The sequence below is a fragment of the Papaver somniferum genome, chromosome 11 (assembly GCF_003573695.1).
Source record: "Papaver somniferum cultivar HN1 chromosome 11, ASM357369v1, whole genome shotgun sequence".
Lineage (NCBI taxonomy): Eukaryota > Viridiplantae > Streptophyta > Magnoliopsida > Ranunculales > Papaveraceae > Papaver > Papaver somniferum.
Genome location: NC_039368.1, coordinates 55,175,133 through 55,191,208, shown reverse-complemented (window position 1 = coordinate 55,191,208; position 16,076 = coordinate 55,175,133). Strand labels below are relative to the sequence as shown.

Genomic DNA, 16,076 nt, shown 5'->3' with positions numbered 1-16,076 from the left:
CCCAACCGTTTTATCTATTTTCGGCCGGGTCAACACATTTACCCAGCCGTAACAGCAGAAAATTCGAGATTTTTTCCAGATTTTTGATGGATTTGAATTGATAAAATTGATGTTGGGTTGATTATAAGGTTATCTTGAGTTTTGTGATGAAAGGTTTCATCATTTTTCTTCAAATTTTTCCACAAAAAATTCACCAAAATCACCATTTTTCCTTCTTCAAAATTCAATAAAATCAAGTTTTGGTTTACAAAAGATTAATGTTTTGATTAGTCTAATCGATTCACTAAGACTGATTAGTTATCTTAATCAATTTAATTAACACTAATCAAATTAAGGGTAGATTAGACATTACAGAAAAGGATAGATAAGGGGTCCTATGGGTTGTTCTTTACCCTCTTGGCCATAACACACATTTTGGGTCATAATTGCGGACATGACTATTTTATGTCAAGAAAAAAGAGAGGAAGGGTTACGGTCAAAAAAAAGAAACTCAGGGTCACGGGGTCAAGTTTGCCTACTATTTCTTCTACATTAGTTCCTGCAACATTTTGTATTGCCATCACAATCCAAAACCAAAATGTTAGCAGACGGAAAATGTACCGTGAAAAATTCCTATTGATATTGCTATATTACTGACAAGTACATTAGTTCAAACTTCAAATTAGTTTCTCTATTCTTAAAAGAGAAAACAAAATTACATGAGCTCATTGAATTCACTGGTCATTATACCAATGATCCATCGTTTATAGTAAACTAGACTAATAACTAATAAGTATAGATTGAATATACTGTAGAAAAGGGACCTAATACGATTAAGAATATACATTATTATTCTCAAGAACACATGATGAATGATTCAGTTGTATTCTCCATTACTGTATCATGAAGCCAAAAGGCTTTTGGCTGGGGCAAGTAAAGCAACGGCACTACGTTTAGGACTTGAGTATTTGTTGAACACCACCCTCAACTTATCATCAGCTACCCCAGCATGGAAGCTCACCAATAACTTGGCACAATCACTGTGTAAAGTCAAAATAAAACATATGAGTTTGTCTTTTTTGGCAAAATCTGTCAATCATGTCTGTGCACAGTGCAGTTATGTTGATGCAGTATGGAAAATGTAAATACAGAGACGAAGCTTACATTAACTGAGATCCAGTGTAACCTGTATGAATCTCAAGAGTTTTGTCCCAGGGAGGGGTCTTGTTCAAGGTGCAGCGTGCTGCATAGACTGCAGAGGCAGCCAACATCGATGGACGGAACATTACCACTGCGTACTGCATCAAACCCAATTCTGCCAAGAAAAAAGCCATGTTCTCCATCTGAAATCAAAGAAAATTAAGAATCAGAAACGAAGATACGCAAAACTTCCAACAATCAAAAACAGTAAGAGAATGAGCACTACCTCCTTATCTGCCATGGCAGCTTTAACAAAACGTACAAGGAAAACATAAGGAGTAGGAACAGTTAAGGTCCATCCAAGCTTGGCCAAGATTGATTTCTCCATGCCTAGTATATGTTCTCTGGTATATGTTTTGTCCGAAATACAGACAAAGTCTTTTACCTACAAGAACAGCACCCAACCCAAATGAAGAAAATTATTCACTCAAATCTTTTTAGACAATCAAGTTAAAAATGATACTGGTCAACCAAATGTTAGAATATATACTTCTGGCGCCCAGATTTCTTCATATTTACTGGCAATGAGCATAGAACTGATGCCTAGCAACTGCAACTCCCTTCTCTGTGTAACATTGGTCGAAAGGTACCGATCAACAATATAGATTGTAAGATAAAGGGTTTCCGGGGCAAGTTCAAATTTGTTATGAACTTGTATCAACCAGTCTACAAGAATCATCCTCATCTTGGCATTAATTTGATTCTGTGAATCCATGTAGTCAGGAATTTGGCTTGAACTCTGTGTGACAAGACAAATACAAATTAAGTCTTGAGGAATTTGGCTTGAACTCTGTATGATTTACAGATTAAAGACTGAGAAAGAAAACTACTACTAAAGAGATATACCTCAGCGAGTATGTAAAAATTATACAAATCTTCGACATACTCCACAGCTGCCAATTGATTATCAATATCTCCTGCATCAATGTCAACAATGTTATCGGACAAACCACAAGCAACCTGAAATAGACAGAAACAGAAGCATTAATCAAATGGTCTCGTATAGAATCATAAGAAGGTGATACATGATAATAACAATTCTGACAATCAACCTTGCTACGAGCAGATAACACTGAAGTCATGGTTTGCACCTTCTTCTTCCTAGAAGATTTCTGGGTATTGGGTTTTTCCTTTTTTGCCTCTTCTGCACCTGCACCAATTACCGGCTCTTGTTTTGGTTTTACAACAGCCTTCTTTGCAACAGGATTGGATACCTTTGTTTTCAGTACAACAGTTTTATCAGCAATTACAACAACTGGTTTCTGTAATAAAAGGAATCGACAAATGACATACTAACAAGAGATGGCACAATTAAAAATTCCATTCAAGAAACAGGCAAAAGGAGAGATCGCTTTACGTAGATGATCGTTACCTTATTCTTCTTCTCGGCATTAGCTTGTGCATTAGCGAGTAACACTGCACCAAATCTCCTAGTTGCAGGACGAGTAACCTGCTGCTGTTTCCCAGCATCACCACCTACTCGTTTAGTATCTAAGTTCCCAATATCTACAAGGGCTGCTCTCCTATTGTTTCCTTCCGCTGCTTTTGGCTTGAGTTTTCCAGCAAAAACCCCATCTGTAAATTTTCATAAAAAGCCTTAACTAAGCAAGCAAACACAGATTTAAAAAAAAAAAAAATTTGAGAACCAGAAATCGAAGGGTTTCTCAATCGACAACATATCCTGAAACAAAAATTACAAGTTTGGGCAAAATTCTCCCTTTCTTTATCCGATGCTATTAATTTCGATAAACCCTAAGGAATCAATTTAATAAAATCCAAACTAATTAAAAAGAGAAACACAATCAAAAGGAAGAAATCCAACGACCATGGATTTCATAAAAGACAGGGGTTCTTCCTAAAACAACAAGATTTCAAGTATACATGAAAATTACAGATGAATCACATTATAACACAAGAAAATACTTCATCCAAAAGTTAAACAAATAAAAACCCACAAATTAGAAACAGAAAGAGAAAAGAATACCTCTTTGCCTCTCAGGAACAATCACTCTTGACGCCATTCTTTCAGATCTTGTTGCAATCTTTCTCTTTTTCTCTGTGATTTCTGTGTGTTCTTCTTCTGAGTCTTTACTCTCCCTGGTTATCTCTTTCTCTCTGCTAAATAAGATTAATTTGGGTGAATAAGAATAAGAATAAGAAGAAGGTCTGCAACGGTCACATTTCGAGTTTGGAAAGTATAAATAGAATAGGTTTAAGCTAGGTTTGGGAAACGCGTTTGCAACACGTGCCTCGTGCAACGGCGGTGACCGCTTTCTACACGAAAAAACTGTTAAATGTTCTACAGTAAAAACGGTAACTGTTTGGATAAAAGAATGTTTTGCAGTTAAAACTTTTTTTTTCCAGGTGTAAGTTAAAATATCATTCAAAAAGCTAACGTTAGCAAATCTAATGTCTCGATGTGTGTCGCATTTGATACATCTACTTCCAAAGCCTCAATAATACAAAAAGGAGGAAAGTGAGCAATTACAAGTTGTTTGAAAAGTCCTAACTTCCTTTGCAAGAAGGTCAGCTGAATTGTTGGCCGTTCTTGGGATAAAGAAAAAACCTAAAAAATTATGATAAAAGCTAATCTCATACTTTACCTCATCCATAATAGTTTAATGTTGTCAAAATATAGAAGAAGGGTTCCCATTTAAATGGTTAAACAGGTTTTTGCAGTCGCCTTCTATGCTGAAATTTGTTAAGCCTTTTGTTCTCGCCCATTTTGCTGTGTGAAGAAGTCCTATTGCCTCTTCCTTTTCTGGAGATGCCGCTGTGAAAGGTCCTACTTGGCCTTGCTTAAAAGTTCATGTATCATTACACAAGATTATGGCATAACCTGCTGGACTATCAAAAGATAACCAAGCTGTATCATATCATAATTAATCTTATGTTGTAAGCTATTTGGTAATTTTCATTGGCCCGTGATGGTTTCTGTGTCTAATTGGTCCCATAGGATCATTGATCTTGATGTTGTTCCAATAACATAAATGACTTTGTATTAGGGCTAATTGAGAGTTAGTTTTATGTTTGTTTTCAAACACTCTGTGACATATTTCCTTCCAGATGAACCAGATTTTTGTCATGATAATCTCAATTGGTAAAATTTTGCTAAGTTCATCCATCCATGCTTTGGATATTCAGAAAATAAGTGGTGTGACTGAATTGTAATTCTGCTGGGTTTGGACTAAGAGCCCAAACTGATTGTGCATAGGGACAGTGGAACAAAATGTATACTAGAGTTTCATTAGTATCACGACCTAGAGGGCATTTTGGAGAGATGTCTTTCATGAATCTAGCTAGTTTGAAATTAGTGGAAACTGCATCCTGAAAGCATTTCCATGTGAAGAGTTTAATTCGCTGAGAAAAATTTAGATACCACAGTTCTTTCCAGAAGGTATCAGGTAAACCTAGATTATGAGTATTGATAATTTTTCTGTTAATTTTTTATACATAGATTTCACTGAGAAGTCTCCTGAATTGGTTAGCAGCCATCTGAGTTTATCTGGTTTGAGATATGCCTTCCTATCAATGGCTATTATGATTTTACAAATTTTTCCTGCTATGTGATTAGGAAAGATGGATTGAGTTAGGTTAACATTCCACTTTTTAATGATGAGATCAATAAGATCCGCCACAAGTGTTAAATGAGTGTTTTTTAAGTTCCTTAATTGTTGTAAACTGAAATCTAGATCTGGTATCCATTTTTCCTCCCAAATGTTTATGCTAAGCCCATCTCCTACTTCCCAAATACTATTTTGTTCTATTAATTGGGTCCCTTTATGGATACATTTCCAAATTTAGGAACTGGTAGAATTGGGTTTTGATCTAAAAACCGAGGTTTTCCAAAAATAAATAAATTTGGTTTAAGTTGAGAAACCCATATGGCTTTAGTTTCAGTTAAAAGTCTCCATGCTAATTTTCCTATCATTGCTAAATTGAATTTATGAGCATTTCTAAAACCTAATCCTCCTTTGTAAAGAGGTTTACATAGACAAGCATAGGATTTGGGATAATGTCATTTCCTATCAGATTCTTTCCCCCACCACGGAAGTCTCTTTGCAGTGCATCGATAGATTTTGTAATTTTAACAGGGAGTACAAAACAACCCATCTGATAAGTAGCCATGTTGGCTAATACTGCCTTATTAAGAACCATTTTCCTAGGTTGAGCTAAGAGTTTTCCCATTATTCCTTCAAATAGCCTAATTTTAGATTTTTCTATGAAAAGGGGTGCACCTAAATAAGAATCTTTTAAGTCTATTTTTATTTTTATTTTAAGGAGTATTGAGATCATTCTTTGATGTTTAGGGTGTACTTTTTTGACTAAAGAAAACTCCAGATTTGTTCAAGTTAATCATTTGACCTGAGGCTTTGCTAAGAAGTTTCTAATATTTGAATATCATTCTTTAAGGTCTGCTCTGATGAACAGAAGACAACCATCAACAAACAAAAAGATGTGATACATGGCTATTTTTTGGTGTTATCTTGACACAATGAATAACTTTCTCATTTTCTTTAATCGATAACTGTCTAGAGAGGATTTCCAAGCAAATGATGAATAAATAGGGTGATAGATGATCCTGTCTAAGACCTCTAGTTGGTTTGAAGAAATATTCAGGGTTACTATTAAGGAGAACTGATATGGAATATGTGGAAATGCACTGGAAAATTAAATTACAGAAAGTTTGACTAAAACCAAAAGCTTTAAGAGCTGGCATTAAGAATTCTCAGTTAACTCAATCAAAGGTGTTTGACATGTCAATTTTGATTCACATACCCCCATGTTTAACCTTTTTTTTTTTTTTGAAAGAATGAATGATTTCCTGTGCTATGATAATATCGTTAGAAATTTGTCTCTTGGACATGAAAGCTGCTTGAAAAGGGGATATTATGGAGTCTAGATGAGTTTAATTATATTGACCAGTAACTTTGAAATTATTTTATAAACTGTGTTACAAAGTCCAATTGGTTTGAACTGACTACGGTTCTTAGGATGCATAGTTTTAAGAATGAGGAAGAGAAAGGTTTTATTGAGATCGAGACTAAGTTCACCTGTTTGAAAGAAATTTTGGATAGTCAATGTGACTTGGTCTCCCACTGCTTCCCAGTTTTGTTTGAAAAAACTAGATGCAAATCCAGCAGGGCCTGGAGATTTATTAAGTTTAATACTTTTCAAAGTCTTCAATATTCCTCTTTGGATGTTATTTGGGTTAATGTTTCATTATGTTCCTCAGATACACAGGCCTGTATCTGTTGAAAAATAGTAGCGTTTTGGGATTGGTTTGAGGGATTAGCTGTGAAAAGATTATTAAAGTAATCAGTTAGGATTTTTTTCGTTTCGATTCTATCAAAGGTTATACCATTGTTATTGTTTAAAATGCATTCTTATCATATTCCATTTTCTTCTTTTCAAAGTTTTTGTATGAAAGTCTTTTGCGCTTTTTTCACCTACTGTAATTATATTGTCTCTGGATTGTTGTTTTGCTATCTCTTCTTGGGTAATGTTGTAATGACCCGTCCCTCTACCGATACTGTCCCCACTTGGTGACGTTGTAATGACCCGTCCATCCACCGATACTATCCCCACTTAGGCACTGCGGTTATCCGGCAGTGTGGGGTTTTCGACTGGCTTAATCCATCCGAAACTTCCTGGATGGTCACCTATCCCTGAATTACTCCCGCCCGAGCACGCTTAACTGCAGAGTTTTCTACCAACTCTGGAGACAATTATGCTGAAAAGGCCTCGGTGATAGGAAAGGACAAACCACTACTTATATTCCATTCGTCCAACCACCTTAAATTGGAGCCATCCTCGACTCCAGAATATATTCAAGCCGAGATCTCCGAAGTTCCCTACTCCTCATGAGAAGCACCTATAACGACCCTGTCCAGCGTGCCTTCCCACCCTCGACAGGTGATCTGTCGTCGACTACTCGACTCTTATACCATTTGTAATGACCCGTCCCTCCACTGATACCGTCCCCACTTATCCACTGCGGCGGGCATCGCTACGGTAATCCAGCAGAAACTTTCCGGATGGTCACTGTAATACCCCGATACTCGGCAGTGGTTTTCCGAATAGAATATAAGTAATGATTTGTTATTTCCTAACACTGAGGCCTTTTCAGCATAATAAGCTCCAGAGAAAACTCTGCAGTTAAGCCTACTCGGGCAGGAGTAATCCAGGGATGGGTGGCCATCCGGGAAGTTTCTATTGGATTACCGCAGCGATGCCCGTTGAAAACCCCACTCTACCGGATAACTGCAGTGGCTAAGTGGGTATAGTATCGGTGGAGGGACGGGTCATTACAAATGGTATCAGACCTGGCGACGGGTCACCTGCCGAGAGTGGGAAGGTACACTGGACAGGGTTGGTCCAGGTGCTTCTCATGAGAGGCAGAGAACGTCGGAGATATAGGCTTGTATATATATTTTTCAACCGAGGACGGCTCTAATTTAAGGTGGCGGCATTGTAATAGCCTTATATTCGGTAGTTGTTGGCCGAATGTAATATATGTAATGATTTGTCCTTTCCTAACACCGGGGCCTTTCAGCATAATAGGCTCCAGAGGTGGCAGAAAACTCTGCAGTTAAGCGTGCTCGGGCATGAGTAATCCAGAGATGGGTGACCATCCGGGAAGATTCTGCTGGATTACCGCAGCGATGCCCGTTGAAAACTCCACACTTCCGGATAACCGCAGTGGCTATGTGGCGATAGTATCGGTGGATGGACGGGTAATTATAGTCACCCATCCCTGGATTACTCCCGCCCGAGCACGCTTAACTGCAGAGTTTTCTGCCAACTCTGGGGACAATTGTGCTGAAAAGACCTCGGTGTAATGTAGACGTTTCTTATCTCTTGTGAGAGCGGTATCTGGAATAATCGCCCAGCATACTCCCCCACAGTGGCACAAGCAAACGACCCCTGGTTGTACCCCAGCTAACAGTGATATTGTTCCCACTTACCCACTGAGGTTATCCAGCAGTGTGGGATTTTTAACGGCACTACTGCGGTCATACAACAGAGCTTCCCGAGAGGTCACCTATCTTGTGACTACTCCCGAGCGAGCACGCTTAACTGAGAAGTTTTTCCCACAACTCAGTTAAGTGAACCTATCAGGGCTCGGTATAATGTAGACGTTTCTTGTATCCTGTGAGAGCAGTATCTGGCATAATCGCCCAGCATACTCGCCCACCCGGGCACAAGCGAAAGACCACTGGTTGTATCCCAGCTAACACCAATATTGTTCCCACTTACCCACTACGGTTATCCAGCAGTGTGGGATTTTTAACGACACTACTGCGGTCATCCAGCAGCAGCTTCCCGAGAGGTCACCCATCATATGACTACTCCCGGCCGAGCACGCTTAACCGAGAATTTTTTCCCACAACTCAGTCAAGTGAACCTATCAGGTCTCGGTATAATATAGACGTTTCTTGTATCCTGTGAGAGCAGTATCTGGCATAATCGCCCAACACACTCCCCCACCCGGGCACAAGCGAAAGACCCCTGGTTGTATCCCAACTAACACCAATATTGTTCCCACTTACATACTGCGGTTATCCAGCAGTGTGGGATTTTTAACGACACTACTGCGGTCATCCAGGAGTGTGGGATTTTTAACGAAATTACTGCGGTCATCCAGCAGCAGTTTCCCGAGAGGTCACCCATCATATGACTACTCCGGGCCGAGCACGCTTAACCGAGAATTTTTTCCCACAACTCAGTCAAGTGAACCTATCAGGTCTCGGTATAATGTATACGTTTCTTGCCTCTTGTGAGACCAATATCTGGCATAACCTCTCATCATACTCTCCCACCAGAGCACAAGCAGCCTGTCCCCAGTTATATCCCATCTAACACCGATATTGTTCCCACTTACCCACAACGATTATCCAGCAATGTAGAATTTTTAACGGCACTACCACGGTCATCCAGCAGCAGCTTCCCGAGATGTCACCCATCCTGTGACTACTCCCAGCCGAGCACACTTAACTAAGAAGTTTTTCCCACAAGTCAGTCAAGTGAACCCATCAGGCCTCGGTGTTATGAAAGGACAAATCACTACTTATATTCCATTCGGCCAACCACTGAAGAATATCGTGATATTATAATACCACCACCTTAAACTAGAACCGTCCTCGGCTCCGGAATATATACAAGCCCAGATCTCCTATGTTTCCTACCCCTCACGGGAATCACTTGGACCAACCCCGTCCATCGTACCTTCACACCCTCGGTAGGTGAACCGTCGTCGGTTCTGATACCATTTGTAATGCCCGTCCCTCCACCGATATTGTCCCCACTTAGCCACTGCGGTTATCCGCTAGTGTGGGGGTTTCAACGGGTATTGCTGCGTGTAGATGGTGGATTTTTAACAAACGGAAAAACCGTAAAATCATGATGCATGTTTCTGACACGACTTTCAGACGAGCGACAATTCATATTTTACGAAGCCACGGTGAATATGCCTTTCGAAAAGCCTCCACTAGCTGAGCGTTCGATCCCTGGCATTTCGTCGTGCCCTCTATGTAGAATAACATAATTGGGCGGTTCTCCGTAAGATTGAGAGCAATAACGCCTTCAGGACGTCGGTGACACTCACTGTTCCCTGACTACATGAGAGAGACCCCCCTCTACATAGAAGAACGGTTGGGCGGTTCTCCGTAAGATTGAGAGCAATAACGCCTTCAGGATTTCGGTGACACTCATTGTTCCCTGACTATGTAGAGAGACGTGTATAGACCCAGGCGGTTCTCCGTAAGATTGAGATCAATAACGTCTTCAAGACGTCGGCAACACTCGTTGATTCACTGACTATACGCAAGAGATTAAATTCTACCGTGACATTCACCACTGAATTCCTAGAAGATAATCTATCTTATCTCATTACTCATATTTCATGATCGAAATGGTAATAGATAAATGTATTACTCCGATTTCATGATCGAATCCACGGCTGATCTCATGAAATGGTAATAGATATTACTCCGATTTCATGGTCGAACCCACGGCTGGTCTCATGAAATGGTAATATCACCACTTATTTTATTACTCCGATTTCATGGTCGAATCCACGATCCCATGGAATGGTAATACCTATTTTATTATTCCAAATTCATAGTCGAATCCACGGCTGATCCTATGAATTGATAATAAAAAACTACTCACTTTTATTAATCAGTTTCATGAATCATTCTCCACCGAATTTCATAAATTAGTGATAAATACTCACCAATCGGGCATCTGGACTACCACTGAGTAACCCCCTGAAATAGTGCAAGTGTACTCGGCAATGATGCACGAATGAGCATCCAAAATATGGACAAATGAGAAATCCCGCACAAAACATGAGAGATGATATAACAATATTAAAATAATGGAGAAGCGCCCATGGGCCGGGCCCACCGGCCGGCCGGTCGTGCCCTAGCCGTGGCCGGTCCCATGCTTCCTCCATTATTTTTCCTTATTTTGTTGTTTCCATAAACTCATGAAGACTCCTCCATCTCAGCAACTTTCCTTGTTTGAGCAAAACTAATGGTTTCTCCATATTTTGTGGTTTCCCCAATTTTGTGTAGTTTCACGAAAAATAATAATAAAAAACAGGGAAAGGTGTTGCGGGACCGCGCAACTTGGAGGGACGGCCATGCCCTAGCCGTGGCCGGTCCCACACCTTGCAATACCTAATCTTTCACAAATTGTTATTTTTCTTATCTTGTGAAACTTTCCAAAAATCGTGGTTTCTCCATATTTTCTCAAATATTGCGCAAATCATGAAAAAACCAAATGTCATCATGGTCGCATGACCGACTGGGCTACTCACGAAAAATATATTAAAATATTATTATTTTAATATTCACAAAATATTGATAAAACGAGCATACTTTCTCATTCGAGCAAAATTGAGGATTTCGGTCAAAGATCGAACTCTTCTGAAAATCCGAAATATTGCTCAAACACACATCAGAAAATGTCGGAACTCTAATGACTAAGACACGAGCATTATGGAGACACGTGCATGCTCCCTTGAACGACCAAGGGCGGCTCTAAGGCTTGCAATAATCCGGTCCCACACGTTTTCATACTTTTGACCTAATTTGCGCAATTGCTCATATTGGGTCCAAACTCTTCACAACCAACTCAGATTTTGTACAAATACCCATCAGCGGTCCCACGACCACCAAGGTCCGGTCTCATGCCATCCATATTGGTTGGTCCTCCACTTTTCTATAATTAGGTTTTATCACCTAATGCTCAATCGAGCACTATTTCAATAAATGATGAAACTGACATTTAATCGTCATTCCTTCACCAACCGGTCAACTCAATACCCTGGCGTACGCTCACTTGAGAAATTGGGCATCACATGGACGTCCATAGTCCCATGTGGTCGGTCCCTCCTTCGCTCATGACCTATTTTCAGCGATTCGTCAATTAATGAGCAATCGATCAAAAATTAGGGTTTCGAACAAACGCTCCACGAATCATCATTCTGAGCAGGATTCAAACACTAATGAATTTATGTTGATCCAACAATCATCATCTGGATTAATTATATAATATTTGGTAGTCTACCAATATTTTAATTAATATTTTATTGGTTCACGACATCCATAAATAATTTGCCGAATTGAGCAATACTTGCTCAGTCCACCAAAATTCAGTAAATTATCAGTAATTTTCTAAATTGAGCAATACTTTTCAATTGCTCGAATATTGATCCAACTATCAATATTCAGTAATTTATCAGTAATTGCTCGAATATTGATCTAACTATCAATATTCGGTAATTTATCAGTAATTGCTCGAATATTGATCCAACTATCAATATTCAGTAATTTATCAGTAATTGCTCGAATATTGATCCAACTATCAATATTCAGTAATTTATCAGTAATCCGTCGGATTGAGCAATACTTGCTCAATTGCTCGAATATTGATCCGACTATCGACATTCGGTAATTAACTGAATTGATCAATACTTGTTCAATTGCCCAACTATCAATATACGTCGAGCAATACTTGCTCAGTTACTCGAATGTTCCACTGAGCAATCCGTCATTCATGCTCAATTCAACAAAACCTAGACTCATTGTCTAAATCAGTCAACGTGACTAATTAAATACACGTCTGTCATGCAGACTCCATGATTCGTGAGCCATCAATCACGTCACAAATGGGGGATATCACTTAGGTTTTGGTCTGGTGGCCTACAGCACGTGGATTCATTCACAACGAGAAATGTGAGTAAGTCGTGTCAACAGTTGGAGGAGTTAGCAAAGTAGTGGGTGAGTGATCAACTAAGTCTCTGCACGACCTGGAACTGGTTTCACCACGATCTCCCACTTTCTCACTCTTTCACTCAACAAACCGTCGCACTTACAGGGATTAGGGTGTTCATCATTCTTGCAATATAAATAAGTCTAAATCGAGGACAACAGACAACATTATCATCATCGATATTCGTCTACGAAAAACTCGATTAAAAACTTATTCACATAACTCAATTTCAGCAGTTCACCAAAAATTGCAGAAACCTTCAACACATCCACAATCCTTGATCATCACTGATCCCACATAATTCTCAGCTTCCCTCTTACAGATCAACCCATCTCCCTCTTTGCGACCAAATTGACTCTGGAACGGCCATTGACTTGGTTTAGGCCGGAGTCCTACAGATTGATCTCTCGAATCTAAGAACTCCCTTTGCAGTGCATCTGTGTGAGGTTGAGCAGTTTGGCCGGTTCGAGGAATCTCCATCGCACGATGATTCCCTCATTCCCTAAAAAACCAGCAAACCGTTTTTCCCCATCCACAGATTGGAGACCATAGTGAGAGATTAATCTCTCGGTTGAAATCTCTCATTTTCACAAAATGGTCGATCTTAGGTCAGGTTCAGTTACAAATCCTAACGCGAACATCGCTAGCACTAGCAACAATAACAATAATGGTATTCCAGAAACCATTCCTGCTTCCAATAATGGTGGTGACGTTACTCCTCCTGAAATCCATGGGAAAATGACCCACTCTTCGGCCGGCATCCCGAAGAAATCAGATAAAATCCACCCACTATCGCTGATCTCATGAAAGTCCAGGAAGTTCCCGCCAAAAATCAAACTGATATGGCCGCTACTCAGAAGGAGCAATGTAACTACCTCAAAACTCTTACTGACAAGATGTCAGACAAAACTCAGGAGAAAGGAAAAGACAAGGAAACATCTCCAAGCACGGATCCCGAAGTTATTCCAGTCCACGACGATGACGAGGCCCACAAAGCTGCAGAACCCGCTGGTTTCATCACTCGAGAAGACCTGGAATGTTTTATGGAAAATCGGGGAAAGGGACATACACCATCCGTGCACCATCATCAACCTCCATATCCCGCTGCCACGCAAAGAATCCCTCTCCCAAAGGGCTACACTTCTCCAACGTTCACAATCTACAATGGAATGGGGAATGCTCGAGAACACGTTTCTCGATTCATGGAAGCATTAGGAGAGCATGAACACAACCATGTTGTCCATTTGAAGGAGTTTTCAAAATCACTGATGGGTCGAGCGTATACTTGGTACAACAACATCGCACCAGGGAGCATATCGAATTGGGGAGAAATGATTAATGCTTTTTACAGGAAATACTTCTTTGTTTCTGAGCAGGTTACCCTTTCCGACTTAGGAAGGATGGCTCAGAAGAATACTGAAAATCCGAACGACTATGTGAAGAAGTTCAGAATTCAGGCTTTGGATTGTCATGATCCTAATGTTACTGAGCAACAACTGGTGGACTTGGGCATCAACGGAATGATTCCAGTCTATAGAGCCTTATTGGAGAATCTCCGTTTTCAAACATTTTCAGAACTTCATGAAGCGGCGAAGAGATCAGCAACCACTGCTCCATATTTGTTAGAAAGAACAAAAACTGTCAAAATCGAGGAACCGAACGCTCGAAGAAGCACCAACAGGCGTTTGATCAACAAGCAGTATAACGTTGAAGCTTCTATGAATGTTGCTGAAAGGAGCAAGAGAAAAACTGATATACATATTTATATGTCTATTTTTTTTCTCAATTATGTATATTGTTAGTGCTCGATTTTGTATTTATTTTGGCTTTTTATGTCTTTGTAGGTGTTTTTGGAAAAATAAGATTTTGCGGCGAAATTGGCTCGAAAAGTGTTTTTTTGCGTTCATGGGAAGACATTTGCTATTCGGACCCTCACTTTGGATAAGGGGTAACCTAATTACTAAGTGGCATCCCATTTCCAGGCAGTTGTTAATCGTACCCCTACTCTGGATAGGGGGTGACCATCTTCTACATTTGAATTATCAGTTTTGGCGGGAAAATGAACCATCACACCTGTAGATTAGGGTTCGAGATTCAAGCGATATTTAAAGAGATTCAAGGGAAGATTATTGTTGGGATGATCCTGCTAGAGTATAATGGAGCTGGTAAGGGTGTTTTGATCGACCATAATTGACAGCATGATCGTGTTGGAGCAGAACGGAGAGGAACTATCACGGACATCCTGATTCGGTAGAAGGTAGAGTTATATTCGGATTTGGTTGTCGGGTTGGATTGGTAGGAACCTATTTTGATTAAACGGGGAAGGTAAGGCGGCCAGATTTGAGAAAAGATGAGTAGTTATCGATTTGCATCAAAACAGAGAGTTGTATATATTCTCGGTAATTTTTAGATTATTCCGGGAAAGATACAGGTAGATAAGGAATTTTGATTCTCTGTTGAAGTTAAGACTATGTTTGAGAGAGTCTGGGACGTCGGATTTGGTTTGGAAGACGCGTGAAAAGCAAAACAGGGAGTGTTTGAAGCCGCGTATGAGGATATGGAAAGAATAGATAAAACCCGTAATTTTGGCAAAAAGAAAAAGGAGATTTCTTGGAGATTAAATCGACCTGTGGGCTATAAAAGGAGTTGGGATAGCTCATAGAAGAGGGACGAAGCCTTTCAGAGAAGTTTAGAACACCACAGAGCTCCAGAGATCGAGTTGCGGGAAAAATACCTTATTCTGCTGCTGCTGCTGAAGAGGAAGAATACGAAGAACATTGACGCACAAGTATCTGTCGCAGAACACTATCGCTATTCAACAGCAGAACCCATCTATCGGTTATCAACAGTAATTGCATTAGGTCTTTAGCTACTGTTTCCTCTTTGTAACAGAGATTCTGCAACACCTTCACACTGTTGCGAATCGGCTGTGTTATCACTTTTTCACCTACTTGTACACTTTTGAGCTATAAAAACATAGTTTGAGAACATGGTTAATATGGGGAGCTAAACCCCATTGCTGAGGCGATAGAGGAAGCTATTTTTCCAACGAAAAGTGGTATATTCTTATTTATTTATTTATCACAATTATTTTTATGATTGTTTTGCTTTGAGTGAAAATTGTTTGAATGATTCTTGTTAAGCAATTGTTATTTCTTTTGATAGAGCATGCTTGGACCTAGGTTTTTGATGTTCTATGCTTCGGATTTACACTTGTTATTTTGAGAATCTACTTGTTGCAATAGTTTAGAATCAAATTGAATGAAAAAATTGCATGAATATAAATATTGGATTAAATCACTTTGAACTTGGAAAATAGTGGAATCTTAGCCTCAGTGTTCTTTTAATATTGATATCAACTTTGATTGAGTTTTCTATAATTTTTAGGGAGTTTTCTATTTTAATATTAGAATTTAAGTCTAATTAATATCCTTCGCAAGTCTGAGAATCAAACCACTTTTACCACTATCTACAAATTACAACAATTTTTGGCGCCGCCGACGCGGACTTGTTTTTAGGGTTTTAAATTTATTTTATTTTTATTTATTTTATTTATTTTATTATTTTTGTTCTTTTTTATGTTCTTGGGTATTTATCTTGTGTCTACAGGTTCT

The 16,076-nt window shown here is 39.4% G+C and overlaps 1 protein-coding gene across 3 annotated transcripts; it reads right to left on the bottom strand.

Moving 5' to 3' along the window:
• Nucleotides 1–607: 607 nt before the first annotated feature.
• LOC113323007 (G2/mitotic-specific cyclin S13-7-like) lies at nucleotides 608–3,326 on the bottom strand. 3 transcript variants are annotated; one of them, XM_026571234.1, is made up of 8 exons: nucleotides 3,164–3,326; nucleotides 2,552–2,754; nucleotides 2,232–2,441; nucleotides 2,026–2,139; nucleotides 1,670–1,918; nucleotides 1,406–1,564; nucleotides 1,144–1,322; nucleotides 608–1,019 (listed from the first exon to the last, which is right to left on the bottom strand). In XM_026571234.1, the coding sequence occupies exons 1-8, from the start codon at nucleotides 3,198–3,200 to the stop codon at nucleotides 881–883; spliced, it is 1,290 nt and encodes a 429-aa protein (XP_026427019.1). In that variant the 5' UTR covers nucleotides 3,201–3,326; the 3' UTR covers nucleotides 608–880. The 3 variants fall into 3 exon arrangements, with proteins under 3 accessions (XP_026427019.1, XP_026427020.1, XP_026427021.1); XM_026571235.1 differs by having other exon boundaries at nucleotides 2,271–2,441; XM_026571236.1 differs by having other exon boundaries at nucleotides 2,232–2,393.
• Nucleotides 3,327–16,076: the final 12,750 nt, after the last annotated feature.